Source organism: Dipteris shenzhenensis, chromosome 7, assembly GCF_047967505.1.
Source record: "Dipteris shenzhenensis isolate YYH24624 ecotype China chromosome 7, Dip_SZ_1.0, whole genome shotgun sequence".
NCBI lineage: Eukaryota > Viridiplantae > Streptophyta > Polypodiopsida > Gleicheniales > Dipteridaceae > Dipteris > Dipteris shenzhenensis.
Genome location: NC_141602.1, coordinates 54,143,084 through 54,165,514, shown reverse-complemented (window position 1 = coordinate 54,165,514; position 22,431 = coordinate 54,143,084). Strand labels below are relative to the sequence as shown.

At 41.6% G+C, this 22,431-nt stretch overlaps 1 protein-coding gene across 1 annotated transcript; it reads right to left on the bottom strand.

The window, feature by feature from the left end:
* Positions 1 to 1,790: 1,790 nt before the first annotated feature.
* On the bottom strand, positions 1,791 to 22,039 carry LOC147900507 (pentatricopeptide repeat-containing protein At2g33680-like). The gene is made up of 5 exons (XM_087376664.1): positions 21,956 to 22,039; positions 18,713 to 21,802; positions 17,863 to 17,919; positions 17,638 to 17,722; positions 1,791 to 2,074 (listed from the first exon to the last, which is right to left on the bottom strand). The coding sequence occupies exons 1-5, from the start codon at positions 22,037 to 22,039 to the stop codon at positions 1,791 to 1,793; spliced, it is 3,600 nt and encodes a 1,199-aa protein (XP_087232790.1).
* Positions 22,040 to 22,431: the final 392 nt, after the last annotated feature.

Genomic DNA, 22,431 nt, shown 5'->3' with positions numbered 1-22,431 from the left:
TCTGCCCTCCAATCAACAATGTCAGGAAGGTAGAAAGACTTGGCCAGATTATTAGCTTAATTCTTCACGTTCATAGTTTCAAGTGCTGCCTTGCAGCTTCGGACTCAAGACCCATGTTTGCTTGTTGAAGAGATCATCCTGTCAAATGCTAGACCGAGAACGTAGGCGCATTGAAGGAGCACTAAGGTTATAGAAGACAAATATAGTGGCTAGTTGGGCTGCTTTGGATCGCATTGATGGAGTCATTGGAGGCAACTGAAAGGCGTATGGGATGCCTGTGGTCTTTGCTTCGTCATCACTGGTGTTGCGTGCAGTACCTATGAAGCTCATTGCCTTGTACTCTTGATGCTTGGAGTGATTTTTAGTCACGTTGAGCCTTTGAGGGAGTCACCTTTCCTTTGCCTTAGGTTGTAGCTTGATTAGCCATCATTGGTTTGCTGTCATTGGAGTCCATGTTGTTGTGTGACCTAGGTTGCCTCTTTTGCTGTTAGAAGGCCTTGAATATTCCATGGATGACTGGTCGATTCCATTGACTAGGTTGACTGGTTGGCTCCACTGATTAGGTTGACTGGTCAGCTCCACCGACTACGTTGATCCTGATAAGAAACTACAAGTGAGACGACCACCACTAAGCCTAGGGCTACATGAGATCAGTGTAACAATCATGGAGGATTGAACCATACAAGAAAATCCATAATGGAGAGACAACAATGTAGGCAACACTCAATCAATCTATTCCAATGCTTGATGAACAATACAATGATAGACCTCTTATATAGAGAGTCTCAAGGCATAAGCCTACTGTGTGGCATCCTCTGAGCCACATCCAACTTGTGGTGACCAATGTCCCACATCCATTTATGTAGTCCACATCCTTTTGTGTGGCTACCATCATACCCCTCTAGGGTACCAACACAATATCCCAACAATTGGACATTGCACATTTCAACACCCCTCCTCAATGTACAATCATATGTGACCATCTCACCTCTCACCCCCAATGATTTGGCATTGCCAAACTCACTCTCTCAACACTCCCCCTCAATGATAAATTGGAGTGTTCAACAAATGTGTGTGCATGTGTCTAGCAACCTAGACACCTTATCATCCACTTTACACACCATGCTGTGCGGGCGGGACACCCAAGTGCTTTTTAGACACCCCATGTGTCAGGGAGAAGGAACCAACCCAAGTAGTGCATCATCAATGTACACTACTCCTGCACACCACAATCAAATATCTTTTTGAGCACCCGTGGGCTCGGGTAGAGGACCCTCATAAACATGGGTGAGAGAAAATTACATCCATTTTATGCCAATGCAAGGGCAGGGCACCCACAGTAATCTCGGTCATAGTACAACATATCCATGATTTGCCATACACGCCAATGCTGCGCCAATGTTTCAAGGCGTAAGAAAAAATTTCTTATACAAAAGGGAGACAAAAGGGGTTTTTTAAGGTGCATAAAGTAAGGATAATGTGCATGTGGCTGAAATAGGTAGGGTTCCAACCCTAAGGACTTTGGCTCCATGTTTGTAATTGTCTACCATCAATCTTTTTCCTGCTGCAGTTGCTCTCGTGCCATCATGTCGAGTCCTCCTTCAATCTGCGGTTATGCTCTTCTTCAGCGAGCCTTCTTCAGTGCCTTTCTCATAGCTTACACTTCTTTTTACTCCTCCCAATTGTAGGCACAACTGGCTCGTGTTCAAACGATAGCATGTAGCCCTCATAACAACTCTCTGTTTTGATTAACATTCACACTAATCTCCCTTTCAAGCTCATCTTCTGCTTTAGACTCGCCTTGGAGAAATTATATTACACTCCGGTGCTGCTGTTGTTGCAGAAAACCATTTCCTGGATGATTTTTGCAAGCTTTTCTGTCGTGGCAGTGTGTCCTTGATGGCCGAGTCAAAGGTCTCGCTCACCTCCATCACGACTGAGAGTATCTTTCGTTTGTTGCTTTCGAGATCATCTTCAATCTTTCCTTCATCTTCCTCCTTCTTCTCTTTCTCCTCTTCTTCCTTATTGTCTACCACTTCAGCAGATTGTTTCCTGAGCCTATCCCATACATTTCCTGTAAGCAGTTTCTTCATGAATAGGTTACACATGTTGTTTCTCCCGATGTAATGTATAGCATCTTACTGGCTTCAAATCTGTCATCTTTGACACCGCTTCAACATAGCTCTCAGCCACTGTTTTCTTTTTTTCTTTGTAGCATTCCTTTCGCTGCAATCATTTTTAGCAGCACCTTTTCATGAGTGTCATTGCATCAGCAACCATCATGTAACTCCTTTGCTGACCTTCTTGAGCAGCAACTTAGCAAGGGCAGCATCAACAACAATCTTTGCAGCATCTCTTCTTTGCAACAACTACCCCCTTTCTTCAGGGCAGCTTCTTTCTTGCAACTCAATGATGACAGCAGCTTCCTCCTTGCAACTTTTTTTTTTTTTTTTTCACAGCTACAATCTTTAGTTGATCCTGCCTCCTCCTTGGGCAGCTTCAATCTTCACTACGACCTTGTAGCAGCTTCCAATCTTCACACACCAGCAACTCAACATCCACAGTATCTTCTTCGAATGCAATAATGTGCACTAATTCTGCCTCCAGTTTTTTTCTTCGAGGCACTTTCTTTGCTTCCGCAGCATAAGAAGCTCCTTCTGTAGCTCTTCTGTCTTCCTCTCAAAGTCCTTCATTTGCTTCAAGACCTGTTCTTTTTCTTCGACCAGCATGTCCTTCTCTTCTTCAAACTTTGCAAAATGTTCTTTAAGCAATGCAATCTCCTCCTAGCAACAATCTTCTTTTGCATCTTCCATAAGCAGCAACATCTTTTGCAGCAACAACTTGCATCAGTCTTCTTTTCTCATAGTAGAAAATAGCAAGGGCATAATCTCACACAAAACTCTCCTTAGATGTTTCATGCGTACTCCAAACAATGTCTCTAGCATCTGCCAATTCTCATATGCTGTGACCTTCATATCAAGATGGTGGAAGAACTCATGTCTGAGAACTTGTCCCATGTAGCCTATAGCCTTCTTGTTCTTCATCTCCCATGCATTCTTCTCTACTTCCGTATACCCTTGTTTTCTTCTCTGTATTAGCTACAATTCCCCACAATCCTTTTTGCATGAAGAGTAATTTGTAGCAAGTTGCCAGGATACAAAGTTTTTGCCATTGAAAATCACAAGAACTCCTCCGTTCTTGTCCTTCTTTGTTATATCCATCACCAAGATTGGGCTCTCTAAGCTGCTGAGGAATGACGATGATTGGGTTATCAATATGGGTAGACCTCTTTGACATATGAGATGAATTTTCCTTTAATCCTCGCACATACCTCAGCTCTCAGGACCTAAAGGCCACTTTGATACAAGACAGACTGCATAAAATGACAAAAATACAAAAGATGACAATAGAGAATTCTTCTTCAATGATCAACCTGTAGACTCTTGTTATTGCAAGCATCTAATTAACAATCCATGAATCTACAATCCTTCTGAATAGATACTTGGCCATGCATGTCTCCTCAGGTTGATGGACCTTGTTGGAGCTCACAATCATGCCAACTATCTTCTCTATATCCTAGCCTATATCTACCTCTGGAGTCGGACTCTCATCAGATGGTTAGCAGGTCAGTGTGGCACTCCAAGAACCTAAATGATGATGTGTATTCATAGAAGCCAGAACTCTCAATAAGCTCCAAGAGCCATGACCACATCCTCTAAGAACTGTGACTCTGCCACGTACTACAGCATGCAAAGGCAACCAATCATGCAAGTTGATTACATGGGCCGATCCCATGCCTTTATTTTCACCTCCCAGTGAATCTCATGATACTAGTAGATGTTAGATATGCTCAATGCCCTACCCTCCTGGTAACCACCAGTGGTCCGTGTGACCAAATGGCTGATGCTGGGATACAAAAGACTAGCAAAGAGCTAGATTGACGGTGTCTCCAGATATGTCCACCAAGGTTTGATGGACTTGTAATAGTGCTTAACACTCAGGTGAGACCCAAACCCTTGACATTTGAGGAGTTATGTGCTTTACTTATGGAGGAGGTATTTGCTGTGGGGCACATCATTTCTCAACATGAGATTGCAACACAATGCTCACCACAAATGTTGGCTCTTTCCCATAGCTTTCATAGGAAGAGTAGGGTATTCTCAATATGCAGGGTTTTGAGGCTTTTTATCACCTACAGATATATCAGGGTTGTCATTTGTAGTATACGTGTAGCTTAAGACCTCGAGTCATATTCCAGTGAGAGACATAGGCTTAAGTGTGGTAAGTAAACATAGTGCATGCATGTGCAAAAGGAACATGTATCATCATGCTTGAGGTAATGAAGGTTTTTGCCTTCATTGGAGGTTGCAGGGTTAAGGAGGATTTCAAGGGTTAGAGGGAGGTTCATAGTTTAGAAGGAGGTTTCAGGGTTTAGAAGGAGGTTCCAGAGTTTAGAAGGAGGTTCCAGAGTTTAGAAGAGGTTCAAGTGTTAGAAGGAGGATCCAAGGTTCAGGATAGAGTACATGGTGGAGAACTCATCTCCCTCGTAGGTCATGGAGGTTAAGGGTTGAGGAACTAAGGGCTTAGGGGGAGCATAGGAGTGGGAGAGGAAGGTGTAAGAGCATGCGGGAAAGAAGAGAGAGGAGGGAGGAGGAGAAGGAGGAGGAGGGAGGAGGAGAAGGGAGAACGAGAGAGGAGGAGAAGGGAGGACAAGGGAGGAGGAGGAGGAGAAGGGAGGAGGAGGAGGGAGGAGGAGAGGGAGAGGATGGGTTGCAAGGTTGGAGGAGAGGGGAAGAGGAGTTGCAAGGTTAGGACATGCTTTTGGACATGGAGTGCAAGGAAACATGGACACTTGAGACAATTGCTTGGAATACCAAAGTAGAACTCAACATAATGCCCCAAAGACTGTGGGCTTCATTCCATTATGTGGTATTTATACAAGTTGGAGAGCTTCTGTCTTTGCATGTAGGAATTGTAAGACATTCTCTCTCTACATGTAGAACTTGCATATAGAAGTTGCATGTAGGAGTTGCAAGTTGCATGTAGGAGTTGCATGTAGAACATGCATGTAGGAGTTGCAAGTAAAAATTGCATGTAGGAATCGCATGTAGGACTTGCATGTAGGACTTGCAAGTAGAAAATGCAAGTAAAACATGGATGTAGGAATTGCATGTAGAACTTTCATGTAGGAGTTGCATGTAGGACTCGTATGTAGGATAGGAGTTGCATGTAGGACTCATATGTAGGAATCACAAGTAGAACTTACATGTTGAGGTTTCCTAAGAGAGATTATTCCTAGCCTTATGCAAGTACAAGCGGAGCTTTGCTGCTACTCTACACACACATTCTATACTACCTAAGTCCATGTGCCATGATGAGAACAGTTGCATCTTCAACATGCGCAACAACCCGCCTTGACCTCAACAATACCAAGCGACACCCATGCCAATATACAAGCAACCGGCACTTGTATAAGTGTCCCCAACTTTGAGGCTAAATCTTGTACCCGTTCGAACACGTCCCACAACTCCTCAGGAATCCAAATCCAAAACCATATCCAAAAGCACCAAACCCAACTCCTCAAGCAGTCCCAATACATCAATTACAAGCCGAGGAAGTAGACTCGTCATTTGAGTATGAAGCAGAGTACCCAATGTACTATGTAGAAGGTGCAGAGGGTCTAATACTAGTTTATACAAATCAAATATGTCCCAACACATATCACACACCAATCAAGTGCTACGGTTGTGGAGAAAATCATCGGATCACAGAGTGCCCTCATCGTGGTAGCCCAGCTACTTTCCAACCACTTTGCAGAGATTGTGGCATAGGACATGCCTGTATGGATTGTCCCATGAAAAATAAGGTCCCAGAACAAACAGAGGTTAAGCCTTACGTCCCAATCGGCATCATTGGGGTGGACCATCAAAGTCTAGGTCCAGCAAGAGTAAAATCACAACCTGTAAATGTAATTACACGCTAATACAAAGAGGCCACCAAGGACCCTAACATTCTAATCCAACCAGTGCAACTTCTAAAAAAGAAAGCACAATTTCCTCCACCTCCACCAAGCAATGAGTAGCTGAGCTCATCCACATGAACTCCCGAGCCTCAAATAAAAGAAGCTCCATATCCAAATGCAGAGGTAGAGAAGGCTCGTTTTCAAGCACTTCAACAATGGGTACAAAATGAACAAGCTCAATTTGAGGCTGAGAAACAAGCTCAAGACCCAATCCATGACTTGGCCCACAAAGTATTAATACTGTACTCGAGCCTTTGTTCCAACAACAGACTCCATAACAGAATATACCGCCATGTCAACTTGAAGGAGCCGCACTCTCTAGCATCTTGAGTTGCCCTGTGTCAATTCCCATCGGAATCCTTCTCCGGAATCATCCCAATCTTTCTCTGGGAGAGTTTCAAAGGATGGGTTGAACTCACAAATCCCCCTCCATCTATGAACGACATTGAAGATATCCCTGTGTAGATGGGTGAGAGAGATGACATACGCAACATTAGTGTACCTTTGATCCACAAGGCATATAATGAAGTCCAAGCCATAGTGGATGGTGGAGCAGGTGTAAATGTCCTATCCAAGGAGCTCTACGAAGAATGGGGCCTCCCACCAGTGCAAAAGGCTAATTTCAACATACGCCTTGCTGATGATTCACGGGCTAAACCCTTGGGGATAGTGGATGGTGTGTCCACAAAGATCGCAGGAGTCCGCTTTTCCCTTCAATTCACGATCTTGGATCTCCCCAAAAAATCCTATCAAATCTTACTGGGACGTCCTTGGTTACGGGAAGCATCAGTCCTCCATGACTGGGGAAGTGATAGATTGACAATCCAGAATCATGACACCGCAGTCAGGGTCAATGTGGGGACAGGAGCTATTAAACCAATTGTACCTAGAGTGTTGGATGACACATCTTCAACAACAATCTCAAGGAAAGTAGCTCCCTTGCAACAGCATGCCATAGCGGGTGACTCACAAAGCAATGTCAATAACTGGATACAAACATTGGCAACCATCGACAATTGCCATTCATTAGACCCCATCTTCTCACAGATCGATGCTAAGGCACTATAGGTAGATCCTCCACTCCAGCATGAAGAATGAATCGATCTAGATATGCCATTCTTTCTGGCTGACCTCGAGTGGGATAATGAACCTGAAGAAGGTACCCATACCAATGATGACTTAGATTTTCCTTGGGACCTTGAAATAGAGGCTACAAATGCTGAAATTGAAGGTCAAATCTTTGATAACCTAATGGCAGTCGAGCTCCCAAAAGTTGAACCTCCAAAGTTGAATAACAGCAGAAGATCCCGCAAGAAAGCTGGAGGAAATCACAAAAAAGCCAAGGCCGAGCACTTCAATGAATTCGAACGAGTCCAATCAAGGATCCTGGAATTGTACCTTGCAAAGTCAGCTCCCTCAAAATCAGAATCACCACCTCTTGAATGGTCCCCTGAGGGATTGGAAGGAGCATGCACTAGAGCGAAGGTGAGATCAGAACATGGAAGAGAAGGTGGTGAATGAGGAAAAGGCACAACAGAAGCTCCTTGATCAACCTTCTTCATAGGATCATCATAGGCATTAGTGGATGCCAACTCTTCATAGCATCCACCATCACCTGAACGGCAATGATTGTCTGAGAATCATCAGTTTGTTTAACATTATAATGTATAATTTTTATCCATTGCCTCACAATTGCATACTATGTAAATAATCATTTCGTACTTGTGTGCTATATTAATATAGTATCTGTAATCATGAATTTTGAATCTCAATAATTCCATTTGTAATATCTCTAGATAGAATTCTCCTTTCCCTTCACTTTAATACCTATCAACATGTAGTGTTAATCAATGATTCGTTCAAGAATAAATAAAAAACATTGAGTCATATTCAACTCTTTATTTACATTTTTGTTATTCAGAATGAATGAGAATCTTTCTGCAACACTGCCCTCTACCTCCATCTGAATGTGCTAGCGTAATTGAGCGAGTGTGCAGCATGTTTGAGTGATATAATTCCCAATAAATTGTCATTCTCGTTAATGGTGATATCCAGTGCTTCATTCTTAGGACCAAAAGAGTTCAAATCTTGATCCATTGGAACCAATTGGTTCCCAATCATTCTACTGCCTTTATAGTAAAAGGTTAATATGAAATTTTTAGTAGCAACCATGTACTTAAGTTTAATGGACTTGTGCACAACCTCATAGTATACTTGATTGGATGTTATCATGTCCCAACCATAATCCAAGAAGTCGGGAATTCTGTCAGTACCATTTGCATTATAAGTGAGCATCACCTTGCAAATCTTGATAGAAAATTTAATGAATAGATCTACAAAGGCTGTTATTTGCATTCAAAGAGTTATTTTGTTGATTCTACTAGCAATCCTTGAACGTAAGGATCGTTGTACTTCTGAAAACAACCTAGCTCTATATGACTCAGTTACGACATGATGAGGAATTGGCCAATCAATGGTATTCCTTACTGGGAGAGCTAGTTTCTTCAACACACCATGTGTGTTGGCTTTATCCAATAGTTGGTAAAAATGATCATAGAAAAAGACTCCTAACTAAGCTAATTGTGTTACTGATCTACCTTGATATTGCAACTCTCCTATGGACCCATGTAACACATCCATGAATCCTAAAATGCATTCGGTAGGCTGCCACTAGTCATAAGATGAAGGATATATATCTAAAAATAAAAATAAAGACATTGAGGTTCAGGAAATTCTTTGATTATGAAATACAATTTCTCAATGAAGTCACTTACAATTTGGTTTGTGTTGTGGAAGATAAGTTGGATAATTCTCTCACAACACAAGCTCTCTATGCATGTATACATGTTGAACCAATATTTCCTTTATTGATTTCATCCCCTCCTTGGTTCTAAAATCTTTCACCCGACCCTTCCAAGATGCTAAAAAGAGATTACTTGAGCGTGGCTTCTTCCTTCTATTTGGTTGCATGAGCACCCAACTTCCTTTTGATACAGTCAATCTTTGCCCCTTGCCCAGGAGCCATCCACAGTAACCTTGTTGGCAACATTGATGGAAGATATAGAGGAAAGAGGTCGACGAGTGAGGGAGCTCATGTCTATAGCTTCGTCCTTGACAGTCTAATCAACATGTCGTTTGGCACAATAACGGTTCTAATTATCGATGCATGCCATTGAGACTAGTATCCAAACTTTTACTCGAACACCTGAAAACTCAATGGACATATCAAAGAGCACACATTATACTCTAGTCTTGCATAAGCATAATCTTCTTATTCAAAACTTTAAGAATATCATCAAAGAGGGAGATTGACAAAACAATGACATCATTCTTGTACCTTGCGCTTCAATATTATGATCAACAAAGCTTCCTAAAAAACTAAGACCAATTACTGTGTTGTCATTCCCATGAAAAACTTTCAAAAGTTATATTCCATTCTGCAGCATCTTTATAAATACTCTTATTCACATAAAACTGAAAGAATATTATCCAACTTAACAATTTTACATCAATTGATGATGTATTTTGAATGAGACATTATCAGATAGTAGAATCGTGTCAGTAGCTTGACCAAATTTTTTATTTGTTATTGATAGTTGTACATTATTAAAATATTCTTTCTTGCTATGAAAATCCAGATTTTTTGAATTTCCCCATGTTACATTGGCTCTATTGCCATTGGTGGAGAGCTATTTTTCATTTTGGCCAAAAGGCCCCAAATTGAGCTCCCTTTTTTCCGAATGATTGTTGTTATTGGCTGAATAGGTGACTGCACATGCTCATGGGATGTGGCGACTCACATGCATGCTCTAGCTAATAGTGTGAATTGAGTGTATTAGACTAGTGGCAATGATGGCTAATACATTTGTGCTAGGTAGACAATTGCACACTAACGGGAGATGGCAACCTGCATGAGCTTTAACTGTAGTGCCTACTCAGAGGCTTCACAGTGATTGCATGACTGATTTGTGAAAGTTGACAGCAGTGTGGCTCTTAGTGGGGTACTAGAGCATTGTTGATTTTTTGGGATCTTAGTGGGCAATCAGTATTAATTGGATGATCTTGTCCTTAGTGGTGTTTGTCCCATGGGAGGGTGTTGGAACGTGGGACCTTTGTGTGGTTCTATCCCCCCTTGTGGCACCTAGAAATGATGGGGAAATGACAATGTGAATAAATGAAATTGGGGATAAAAGCCTCTTGGTGTGTGTGAATGACACCACTCATTCTCATATACAATTGTGTGTTGATGCTTGTGCTTGGGGGGTTGCACTACTAGAAATCCCTATGTATCACATGCGTTCAAGGGGTATTTAGAAAACCCCTCAAGTAAAATTTTTCTCCCAATAAAAACACCCCTCTTTACTTATAGACTAAGTGATCTTTTTCTAAGTTTGAATTAGAAACACCCCTATTATTGTAATCTTGTTAAAATTTTCCAAAAAGTTAAATTAAATACCCCTCCTTTTGAATGGACGTGGTACACTAAAATTCTATGAGGTGTGAACCCCTCGAGCGCTTGTGTTGGTGGATTACAAACTCTTCTAAATAATGTGCCATCAACATATTCCCATCTGTCATATGCAAAGCAATAATTTTTTTCATCTATATTTTGAAGCACCATAATTCTTCACAACTTACCAATGTGATGTCTTTGGGCTGTGCATAAACCTACTTAGCTCTAGGACACTACGTATTGAACATCGAGACATGCATAAACTTGCATAAATCTTATCAGCTAGGACATTGCATTCTAAATGTCGATACTTGTGTTACATAAGTAAAATGAGGCATCCCATAGCCTAATTATAAGTAGAGGTATCAAAAGGTTCACTAGCATCGTGAGTGGATAGCTTAAGCCCAAACTCCATAGGAGTAGAGATGGGCTTGCAATTATGAAATCTAAATCTTTCTAGAAGCTTACCAATATACTTGGATTGCAATAGCCCACAACCTCTATCATCATGTATAAATTGGAATCCCAAATAGTATTGAAGTAACCCCAAATCTTACATATCAAATGGTTTTTCCAATTCAACATTAAAATCTACAATTTTGTAGCATTATTATTAGTGAGTACCATGGCATCAACATAGAGAACAATTATGAGAAAATCCAGCCCTTCCTTCTTGACACAGAGGCTGTTGTCATGTGGAATATTTTTCAATCCCTAACATGTAAAAAAGGCATCCATCTTTGCACACCAAGCTTGAGGAGAATGTTTCAAATGATGCAACGCCTTTCTTAACTTCCAAACTTCATCTAGCTCATGGATCTTTCATCCATCAAAAACCCAAGAAGACTCATGAAAATGGGCATCCTTAGTGTCTATAGTGCCACTCCCTCTATCGCTAGGAAGTGGTGCAGAAAGCTTGCTATCCTCAAGAGTTCGAGTAGCCAACAAGGTACTGATCTTGCTTCCTACACTATTGTACTTTTACATGCTATGATATCATCAATCTCTTCATAAGAAACAGGATCAGCCATAGGCTAATCTGAGGCATCACCCATTGGAGTATCTTACTACAAAGTCTAATTTCCCATTAACATAGCTAGTGCAACCAAATGAAATGGGTGGCAACCCGTCATAGGGTTTAGAAGGATCCTCATTTCTATCAAAACCAAACAAAGGACAAATATACTTTTTCAGTAAATATAACATTTTGACTAGTGATATAACCTTCTTGGTCAAGGGATTCTAAAGTCTATACCCCTTGTTTCACGACCATAGCCAATAAAGATGCACTGTTATGCCTTGTCATCTAGTTTTCCTCGCAATTCTTTAGGAACATGTGACATTCTACACAAACAAATGTACAAAAATAGCCCACATTGGGCTTACGACCAAACCATGCTTGATAAGTTGTCATGAATTCAAGTGCCTTCCTTGGACAACCTATCAAAATATGATTTGAGCACATAATGGCTTCCATCCAAAATTTTTGAGGCAACCCTTTTCCTTTTAGTATGCATCTCCCAATCTGTGAAAGTGACCAATTTTTCCTTTCAGCCTTCCCATTTTGCTTCACCATAAGCTAATGTGTAATGCAACGCCATGAATGGATGGATATTCTCCCCCATGCTCTGAATTGAGGGTCTGTAACCTGCGTTTAGATTGATTCTCAACCCAGGCCACAAAGTGTATGAACAGATTGCAAACTTCAAACTTATGCTTGAAACAAAGACCCAGGTAAAACACGTCAATTCATCTATGAATATAACATAATAAAGATAAGTGCCAAGAGACATAATGTGCATGGGTCCACAAACATCAATATGAACAAGCTGTAATTTACATGTAGCCTTGAGTGCACCATCCTTGGGAAAGGAAAATGATACATTTTAGCCAAATACACCCCTCACATATGTTGTTTAGAGGGGTCTGCAAAGAAGTAAGTCATCAAGCATATTTAGCTTCTAAAATAACATAAGGCTACCATAATTTACATGCCCAAACCTTGCATGCCATAACTTTGAATCCTGCGAATCCACAAAAGATAAACATGATCTTTTCTCATATGTATCAAGTTGAAATAACCCATGATATAATGTACCTATGAAAACCAAGGCATAGTCTCTCTCCTTGTCACAGACCATAATCGATCATCCTCAAAGATGACTTGGCAACCTCTTCAAAAGAAATAAGAGAGAAAAAACAAATTCTATTAATCCCAAATTTATACAAATATCCTGAGTGCAAATACTTGAACCATCCATGGCTATGAGTGAAAGTTCTCCAATCCCTTTAACTAAATAAGAAGTATCCTTAGCATCACAAGAAACTAACTTTCCAACCTATGCTCTGGATGACTTATCAAAGATTCAAGATTCATGTGAGATAAAATGGTGGGAAGCACCACTATCAAAGTACCATGTCTTAGCTATCTCATTCATGCTAAAAGTGTGACTCCCAAGAAACATCATAGCTGCAAGTAAAGAAGGACCAATCATTCTCAACAAAATTAGTAGAATTATCAATGGAACCTCCGTGATGAGTTGAGCTTGAAACTGCCATCCCTCGACTCTTTCACTTCTCTTTTTTACAAGCCTCTTGGGGCATTCACTAATGTGATGACCAAGAATTTTGTAATAATGGAACTTGCCTTTTTGGAAAGGCTATACGGCCTCCTTTTTATCTTTTCCACCTGCATGTGCATGTCCAAAACTACTACTAGAGGCTTGACTTGGTTGATGTCCTTTTGTCCCTTATCCTTGGTTGAATGGGCATGCTCCCCACTATAAGAGTGTGAAGCCATATTCTTTTGCATCTGCTCATTTTATAATAAGAGTGCTAACAACTCTTAAAAAGTCAGGATATTTTAATTCCCTTTCATCCAAAGGTTGAGCGGCATATGAAAAGAAAGATAAGACTCTAGCAAGGAGTCTAAAGTAGTGGAAACGAGCTATGAGTCTGGAATGTCCTCATTGATATTCAAGGGTTGCTCATGCAAATCTTAAATCTTTAGTGGCATGATCTTGCATAGAGTCACCCTGATCCATGTGCATGCTATCAAGCTCTCTACATAAAAATGAGATTCTAGGCTCATTATGAGCTTGATACATATTCCCCAAAATATCCCATGCAAGTTTAGTAGTCCGGCAAGACCTAATATGAGGGATAATAAACCTATTTACATTTAGTGAGATAAAAGATTAGTAGTTGGGCATTCCTAGTATCCCATCTCTATTGCTCAAGAGTGACACCTACAGGTGCTTGCACTTGACCAACTGGAGCATCTTGTTGTTACCCTTGTTGCCCCCCCCCCCCATGCACCCCACCACTGTAACTTCCTTCTACTTATGGAGGACTGCCTTGTGAATATGAATAAAACGAGTTGCATCATCTATGACATGGTCCTATAAATTCTCTAGATAGAATAGTTGGTGCAATCCAACCTATCCTTCTAGGAAAGCATATGAAAAATAGCTTTCGGATTTTGGTGTGCCTAATTTAGAAAACAAAAAGAGGCAAATGAATCTTAGAAAATTTCACATGCTATGAACACTCTTCTGAAGCAAAATAAATCGCTCTGCCAAAGCCTATAATAGGCTTGAGAATGCACCTCAATCTGTGCTGGGATGTCTACTTCAAGTAGCCATTGCTTTGGCTCAATAAGGCATAAACCCAACTAAAAATATCCTTTGTATTGAATCAAAGAGCCAATTGTCAAGCCCAATTCCTCTCGAGCAAGTAAACGCAAGACGGGTGAAGATGGGAGCCGACCCAATGTGCGATGAGGTAGAGGTGGAGTGGCTTTTGGTTGAATTGTTCCATCAATAGTCGAGAATTTGGGACCAAAGATAGTGAATATAGAAATGAGCCACCAATTGAGCTAATCAACAGGCTAAAAATTATTCCCAACACAACTGAAGCTCCCTCAAATCTTAATAATTGTTTTGACAAAATAGGAAATTTCCCAACTGAGTGGACTAAAAATACACCCAAAAGTGTAGTTAAATTACATAGCGCAACGGAATAGAAACTGAACAAAGAATAGAGAGTACACAACAAACTAGAGAGAAATAAAATTTTCCTTCAATACTGATGTAGTACAGATGATGACTTCGTCCACCCGTGCGCTCCCACAGTGGAGCTTAGATGGCGATCTAGACAGATACTAGGTAAAGAGCTACCAGTTGGAAGATCTGATATGATCTGATACAATGGACTAGAGAGGTCACCTCTTTATAGCTATGAGGGCGGTAGTCAGATCAACGTAGTCGGTGGAACCGACCAGTCAACCTAGTCAGTGGAACCGACCAATCATCCATGGAATATTCAGGGAATATTTCCTATATCGTCGCCTTGGGGGCTCTTACCCCCGAACCCCCACCAGGGGAGCCAGCTAGCCCCCAGGCCCTAGCAAGAATAAGGGGCTCCCACACAATCACCTTTCTACCATCAACGGTCTCATTGATAGACCTCATCTAACATGCAAGTCAGGATCCATCTAGTGTCCCGGGCTCACACATGGCTTCTCCTCATATGGGAGCCTTACAATTTGAGCACCTTGGACCACTAGTGGTTACCAGAAGGGTGGGGCATTGAGCATATCTAACATGCAAAATATGGGTGATACCTTGCATAATATTGCCTAAAACAAGTTCAGAATAGCAAGGAGAAGTCTCCAAAGGCCCAAAAATAGTCATGGGAGTGATGGAACAGCATCAAAATAGTAATATAGTCATGAAAAACACCTCAAAACATATGTCCAATCCACAAGCAAGCTACTGCTCACAAAAACCATCCAAGAAATGCTCCACAATAAATCAAAATGCATATATCTTGCCCCAAATGCATGAAAATGTAGTTGCCTTAGTTGCAAATGCCTTCTAGGAGCAGGTTGAGGTCATCAAGAGTGGAAAGCTGGTCAAAATAGCTCCAAAAGGTGGCAAAATGCTATAAACCAACTATTGCTCCAAAATCTTTACCAAAATCAAAGTTACTCAGTTGTAGGAAGGCCCTCCTAGAAACATGTTGAAATCTCTACTAGAAGTAGCAGCCAGCTCTGAAATGCACTAGGAAAGCCCCAAAATCACTAATTTACCAAAACTGAGGTGAAATCTGGCAAAATGCCTATAGGCAGAATGGACTTGAAGGAAGTTGCAACAACATAATTGAACAACAAAGCTAAGGTAGTAGACCCTAACTAGGGTCAAAAGATGTGTTGTGAGTAACTCAATCTCTAACTGATGTTAGGAGTAAACAACCTTAATAAAGGTAAAATGTGCCCCTAGCCCCTTATTACATAACATTCGCCACTGCCTTAGGAAATATAAATATTTTGAACAAAATGGTCAAAATGATGCAAAAATGAGTATTTTTCGTCTGTAAAACTGTGGCTCAAACGTTGTTCGAATCGGACAGTTATTAACTAAGATATGATGCATTAAAGATAGGTATTTCTCATGCTCGAGAAAGCAAACTTAATTTAGGCACCCAATAGTCCTCGTAACCAAATCAGAGAAACTAGGTGTCCCAATCAGTTTGTGAGATTTTTATTTTGTGGAGTTGGTTTTCCAGATTAACCTAGAGGCTCAAACAAGCCTAACCATCCACTACAATATGTGTCAAATAAATCAAAAAATCGATGCAAAATGCAATGTGCATCAAAATTATGACATGGCATTCATGTGCAAATGTAAGTATATGCTAGCAGAGGGTTGTGCTTATGAAGCACAATGATGATATGGAACAAGTGTGCATATGTTGCAATATAAGAGGAACCACTTAGGTAGCACAAGGATGACATGGCTCTATGCACCACATGGCACTATTCATGCACACAAGCTATTGATATGGACTGATGGTGTGGCCTAATCTATCACGTCTTAGTCGTGATGACCTATTGATGTGGCATGTTGCTACATCAGTAGATGAGTCAAATTCTATTGATAGTCTTATCATGCCATGTGGATGCCAAGTGTCCTTATCTATGATGCCAAGTGTACTTATCTATTGGCTCATGTTGCCATGAGTCAAAGTCTATTAATAGTCTTATCATGCCTTGTGGATACCAAGTGTACTTATCTAGCTGAACCTTATCCTAAATGCTTTGTTGCATGGCTTGCTGCCACATGGTCATCTTTCTCTATGTGGTTTTCACTCGTGCTTGGGCATCGCATACATCATTACAGGTAGAGGTTGTATGTATGTTGTTGCTCTTCTTTTGTTGGCTCTGCTTGTTGCATCTAGTTGGCTTTGTGCTTGCCTGGCTTAATGTGCGTTTGAGTCCATCGCTGATTATCTGTTGTATGCTTGGCTTTATTAGTGCCATTGCTCGTTTGGCTACTTGGCCCAAGTATTGGTTACTACTTGCCAAATGTATATATTATCATAATAGTCTGAATTTTACTACTTGTCTTTGCTCTTATTTGCGTTGCTTGACTGTGTCGCAACTATCGTTGTTAGATGTGCGTTTGCGTTGAGTTACTATGTCTAGTTATCTCATGTCTGTAAAGTCATTGCAGGCCATTGTTGCTTTGTTTTTGAACACTTGCTTGACGTTGTAGTAATTGAGTTGTTGTAGGACTTACTGTTGCGTTGCTTGTTGATTTGTGTTCTATGCACTTTGATTTTCTCAAAGAACTCACTCACACTTAAGAAAATCACTCTTAAGAACCTCACAAAACACATAGTTTCAAGTTTCAAAACTTCACTCAAGCTTCAAATGTCAGATATGAGAGCTTCTAAGAAGAAAGATCTCTCCACAATGGCAATGCCATAGTGCCATGATAAAGTATGAAGGGGGAGAGAACAAGAGTGAAGATGAGAAGAGAGGACACAACTAAAGAGCATACCAGATTAATTGTAAAGAATGAATATATATAAACCCTTTTGGCTTCGCGAAGGGCTTCCAACCCTTTTGCCTTTTGAGCACTCTTATGTGTTAGTGCTTATCCACATCATACCACCTGATGTTGAGATGAATCTTCAACAACAACTATTATATATGTGTTTTGAATTTTTATCATATGAGACACCTTTGTTCGGCATGATTGCTATGACACTAGAGACCAATCCACAATCAGCAAAATAATCTTCAATCTGATCAATCATTGCAAACATGCTCTAATTTCATCTGTAAAACTAAAAAAAGCGCTTAAAATTATTTCACCTCTTGAATCACTGCAAAGCAAAGATGCTCTAATTTTATCCCGAAAACCCCAAAAAACGCTTACAGTTATTTTACTGCTTGAAATCTGCATTAGTTTTCAATGTTCAGTTTGTGTCAAATTAAGGACTAATTGCCGAAAGTAGAGGATTGCAAAGGTTTGTTCTATGTGCGAAAACATTCGTAAGTATCCCAGAGCCATCATCATCGTCGAGAGACACCACCAACCTTAGTGTGAGAATTGCTTTCACCAATCTGCCCAGTGTTTTTGAGGCTGGCAGACATCTGCAAAAATCCAGGCTAAACCTCGAAACAGATATACTACCAGCACGTCCTCAGAACCTTGACTGTATTCTGCCACACACGGACTGCCATGGTCAAGGGACTATCAAATTTTGTCTTATGTAGAGCACTGTATGGTATGGTACAGTAAGTACCAAAATCAGCATCATATCATATCATCATGGTACTATGTAGTGACTAGTATATAGACTGTAGTCACAAACTAGTATATTACACCTCTGCCCCCCCCCCCGAGGTACCCTGAAATTTTCTTCGACATGGCACAAGGGACCTATACTCGTGTCGTAATATGGTACCACCTTGATTTGCCTTAACTTGCCCTTATCATCTTGCACCTATCCTTCCCCTGCCGATGAGACTCTAACTCTGGACAGTCACCAGAGGACAGGGACATCACTGTAGATATGGTGACATCATAAATACTCCACAAAAGAACATTTGCGTCCTGGTGACTGTGGATGCAATCCTCTGGAATTGTCTTTTTGCGATTTAAATAAGTCCCTACGTGGATTTATTTTTGCAACAATTCATACCCAGTGTCTCAGTGTGCCCACATGGGGCGGTTTCCTATTCTACACACATATTTCTTGCAAGACAGGCTCCAAATGAGGCATATGTCCTTCCTCCATTTTAACGGGAAGATCTGTAAATTTCGCATATATATCTTTCCTTTGAGGATATTTTTTCTCACCCACTACAAATGTAGGCACCTTTTGAGTAAGGTCAATCAGTTCTGTTCTGGCTGTGTCCAGGTTTGGGCGCTCACTTTCATTACCTGGATCTTTACCGCATCCTCCTCCATTTGAGCATCAGCATATATGTTGGCCATCATGACATATGCTGCAGAAAGATTTTCATCTATTTTCAATGCATTTTCAAAGGCATGCCTTCCAATCTCTATATTCTTCCACTTTTGACAAGCACCCAACATATTCAACCATATGACAACATCAGGTCGGAGAGGCATTCTCTCTACCATTTTCACAGCCTCTTCCAATCGGCCTGCACGGCCAATGAGATCAACCAGGCAAGTATAGTGCTCAATTGTTGGGATAATGCCATACTGGTTGCTCATAGCCTGAAAGTACGTCTGGCCCTGTTCCACTAAACCAACATGATTGCAAACAGTGAGAACGCTAAGAAATGTAACCCCATTTGGTTGTATGCCTTCCCGAATCATTCTCTTAAACAAATTAAACACAGGTTCACTCTCTCCCTGGTGGGCATATCCTGCAATCAATGCGCTCCATAGTACAACATCCCTTGTGGGCATCAAATCAAACAATTGTTGGGCGTCAACCATACTTCCACATTTAGCATACATTGCAATAAGACCAGTTGCCACAGTTGCAACAGTCTCATGTCCAACACTAATGATTTGACAATGGAGTTCCTTCCCAATTTCCAAAGCTGCTGTGTTTCCACATGCCTTCAAAATGGCGACAAAGGTAATATCACTTGGTGACAGACCTTCCCCTTGCATTTGTGCATAAAGTCTAAAAGCCTCCTCTCCTTGCTCAGCATACCCCAAGATCATGGTAGTCCATGTAACCACATTCCGTTGAGGCAATTTATCAAACACACATCGTGCATCCTCCATAATCCCATATTTCACATACATATTCACCAGTGTGTTTCCCACAAATACATCTGACTCAAACCCACTCTTTACTATGTGGGAGTGTATTTCTGTAGCTTTTGCAAGGCATTTTGACGTTAATTTTCCCTGAAGATGCTTCCCCTCATCCAATACTACCAGGCTACTGCAAGCCTTCAATGCACTGACAAAGCTTCGATGATCTGCTACGACACCTTCTGTGAGCATTTCTGCATAGAATTCCAACGCTTGGGCGCTGTCTTCTTGCTCAACATACCCTAGGATCATTGTAGTCCACCTAACAACATCCCGATCAGGCAACTCATCAAAGACACGCCGTGCGTCCTCCATGCTCCCACATTTCACATACAAACTCGTCAAGGAGTTTCCCAATAATACATCTGACAGAAAACCACTCTTCACTATTTGCGAGTGAATGGCTCTAACTTTTGCCAAGCACTCTATTTTTGCAAATTTTCCGTCAACTTGCTTTCCCTCTTCCTGTGCTGCCAGGCTACTGCAAGCCTTTAATGCGCCAAGAGAGGCGCGCTCATCTGCCATGATACCTTCATGATGCATCCATGCAAAAGACTCCAAAGCCTGTGAACTGTCGTCATGCTCAGCATACCCCAGGATCATGGTAGTCCATGTAACCACATTCCGATGTGGCAATACGTCAAAAACACACCGTGCATCTCCCATGCTCCTGCATTTCGCATACATATTTACCAAGGTGGTTCCTACAAATAAATCAGACTCAAAGGCACTCTTTATTACTTGGGAATGGATGTTTCTACCGTTTGCCAGGCATCCCACAACTTGTTTCTCCCCTTCCAATGTGGCCAGCATACTGCAAGCCTTCAATGCACCAACATAGGTTCGATCAGTTGGCTGGACACCTGCCTGCCACATCCTGTTGTACAATTCCAAAGCCAGTGCACCATCTTCTTGCTCAGCATACCCCACGATCATGGCAGTCCACCTAGCCACATCACGATGTCGCAGTTTGTCAAAGACCTGCCGTGCATCCTCCATGCTCCCGCATTTCGCATACACATTCACCAAGTTATTTCCCACAGATGCATCCAAGTCAAAACCATTCCTTATTACTCGGGAGTGAATGGCTCGGCTTTTCACCAAGCACCCTATTTTTCCAAATTTATTATCTAATTGCTTCCCCTCTCCTGCCAGGCTGCTGCAAGCCTTCAATACAGCAACAAAGGTTCGATCATTCGGTTGGACACCTTCCTGGTGCATCCTTGCATACCAGTCCAACGCCAGGTAACTTTCTTCTTGCTCAGCATACCCCAAGATCATAGTAGTCCATGTAACCACATTACGTTGAGGCAGTCCATCAAAGGCACAGCATGCATCCTCCATGTTCTCACATTTCACGTACATATTCACCAAGCTCGTTCCCACAAACACATCTGACTCCAAGCCATTCTTTATTACTTGGGAATGGACTCCTCTCCCTTTCAAAAGGCAGCCTATTTTCCCAAATTTCCCATCAACTTGTGGCCCTTCTTCCAATGCTGCTGGGCTACTGCAAGCCTTCAATGCACTAACAAAGGTTCGATGGACTGCTGTGAAACCTTCCTTCTGCATACGTCCATACAATTCGAAGGCCTGCCCACTCTCTTCTTGCTCAGCATACCCCAGAATTATGGTATTCCATGTAACTACATCGGGATGAGGCAATTCATCGAAGACACGTCGTGCATCCCCCATACTCCCACATTTTGCATACATGTTCACCAAATTGTTTCCCACAAAGACATCTGGCCCAAAGCCACTCTTTACCACGTGGAAATGAATCGCCCTACCTCTCCCTAGGCACCATAGTTTTGCAGATGTCATGTCATCTTGTTTCCCCTCTTCTAGTTCTGCCATGCTGCTGCAAGCCTTCAATGCACCAGCAAAGGTTCGTTCGCTTGGTTGGACACCTTCTTGATGCATCTGTACATACAATTCTAAAGCCCGTGCACCCTCTTCCTGGTTGGCATACCCCAGGATCATAATGTTCCAAGACACTACCTCCCTCTTTGGCATTGTGTTGAACACGTGGAGAGCATCCGTCATGCTTCCACGCTTGGCATACATATGCATTAGATTGTTTGTCTTAAACACGGGAAGCTCATTTACATATTTCTTCGTATGGATAACAATTTCATTCGCCTTTTTTTGTCGACGCAATCTCTTAAGGATTGCATTTCCAGCTCTGCTGGCACCAGAGAAATGAGGGCTCATAACTATCGAAGATGCTACCTTACACAAGACATCCCGTAGCGCAGAAGAGCAGGGAATCCAGAGAAGGATGATCTATATGAAGCATCGATCGGCCCACAAGGGTGTCTTGTGACAAACCTGGGAGGTGATCTCGCAGCAGAACTTTTAGACTCCTATCGTAAATGGATCTACCAAGCCTCGTCCCCAACGACCTGCTGAGGGACCAGTGACCATGGTGGGCTGAGATACTAAGGTTCGCTTTTGAACCAGCGTCATGTGGCTCCATGTGAGTGCAGTGACTCTCTGTATGACCAGTACCTTGAGGACAGGTATGTGAATGTAGGGATACCTCGCTCACCATCATGTGTGTCATACAAGCCTCGGCCTTGTGATGGCATCTTGTATGGAGTCTCTCGGTCGCTCCCAGCCCCATTCCAGAAAAACACAGATGACCAAATTGACACAATTCAACTTTCCGACATGCCCAAATTGTCAACACATCAACCCACGACTTGTACTGGCCTATTTTTCGCAAACAAAATCGGGTCTTTGTGTTTGAAATTGTTTTAAAATTTTATTAGATGTCTCCACTTTTAACCTTCTACGTGCAATTTCCATGAACTCACAGAAGAGCTAGGGAGGTGAGCTTCGAGGTACGAGCCGTGCAT

Bases quoted from the DNA above. Each gene is read 5' to 3' on its own strand.
- LOC147900507 (XM_087376664.1), bottom strand. From the start codon at position 22,039: ATGACGCTGGTTCAAAAGCGAACCTTAGTATCTCAGCCCACCATGGTC. The intron at 21,803-21,955 runs GTAGATCCATTT...GTCTTGTGTAAG, and splicing joins GTCGTTGGGGACGAGGCTTG to GTAGCATCTTCGATAGTTAT. The intron at 2,075-17,637 runs GTGAAATAATTT...AACTGCTTACAG, and splicing joins GCTTTGCAGTGATTCAAGAG to GAAATGTATGGGATAGGCTC.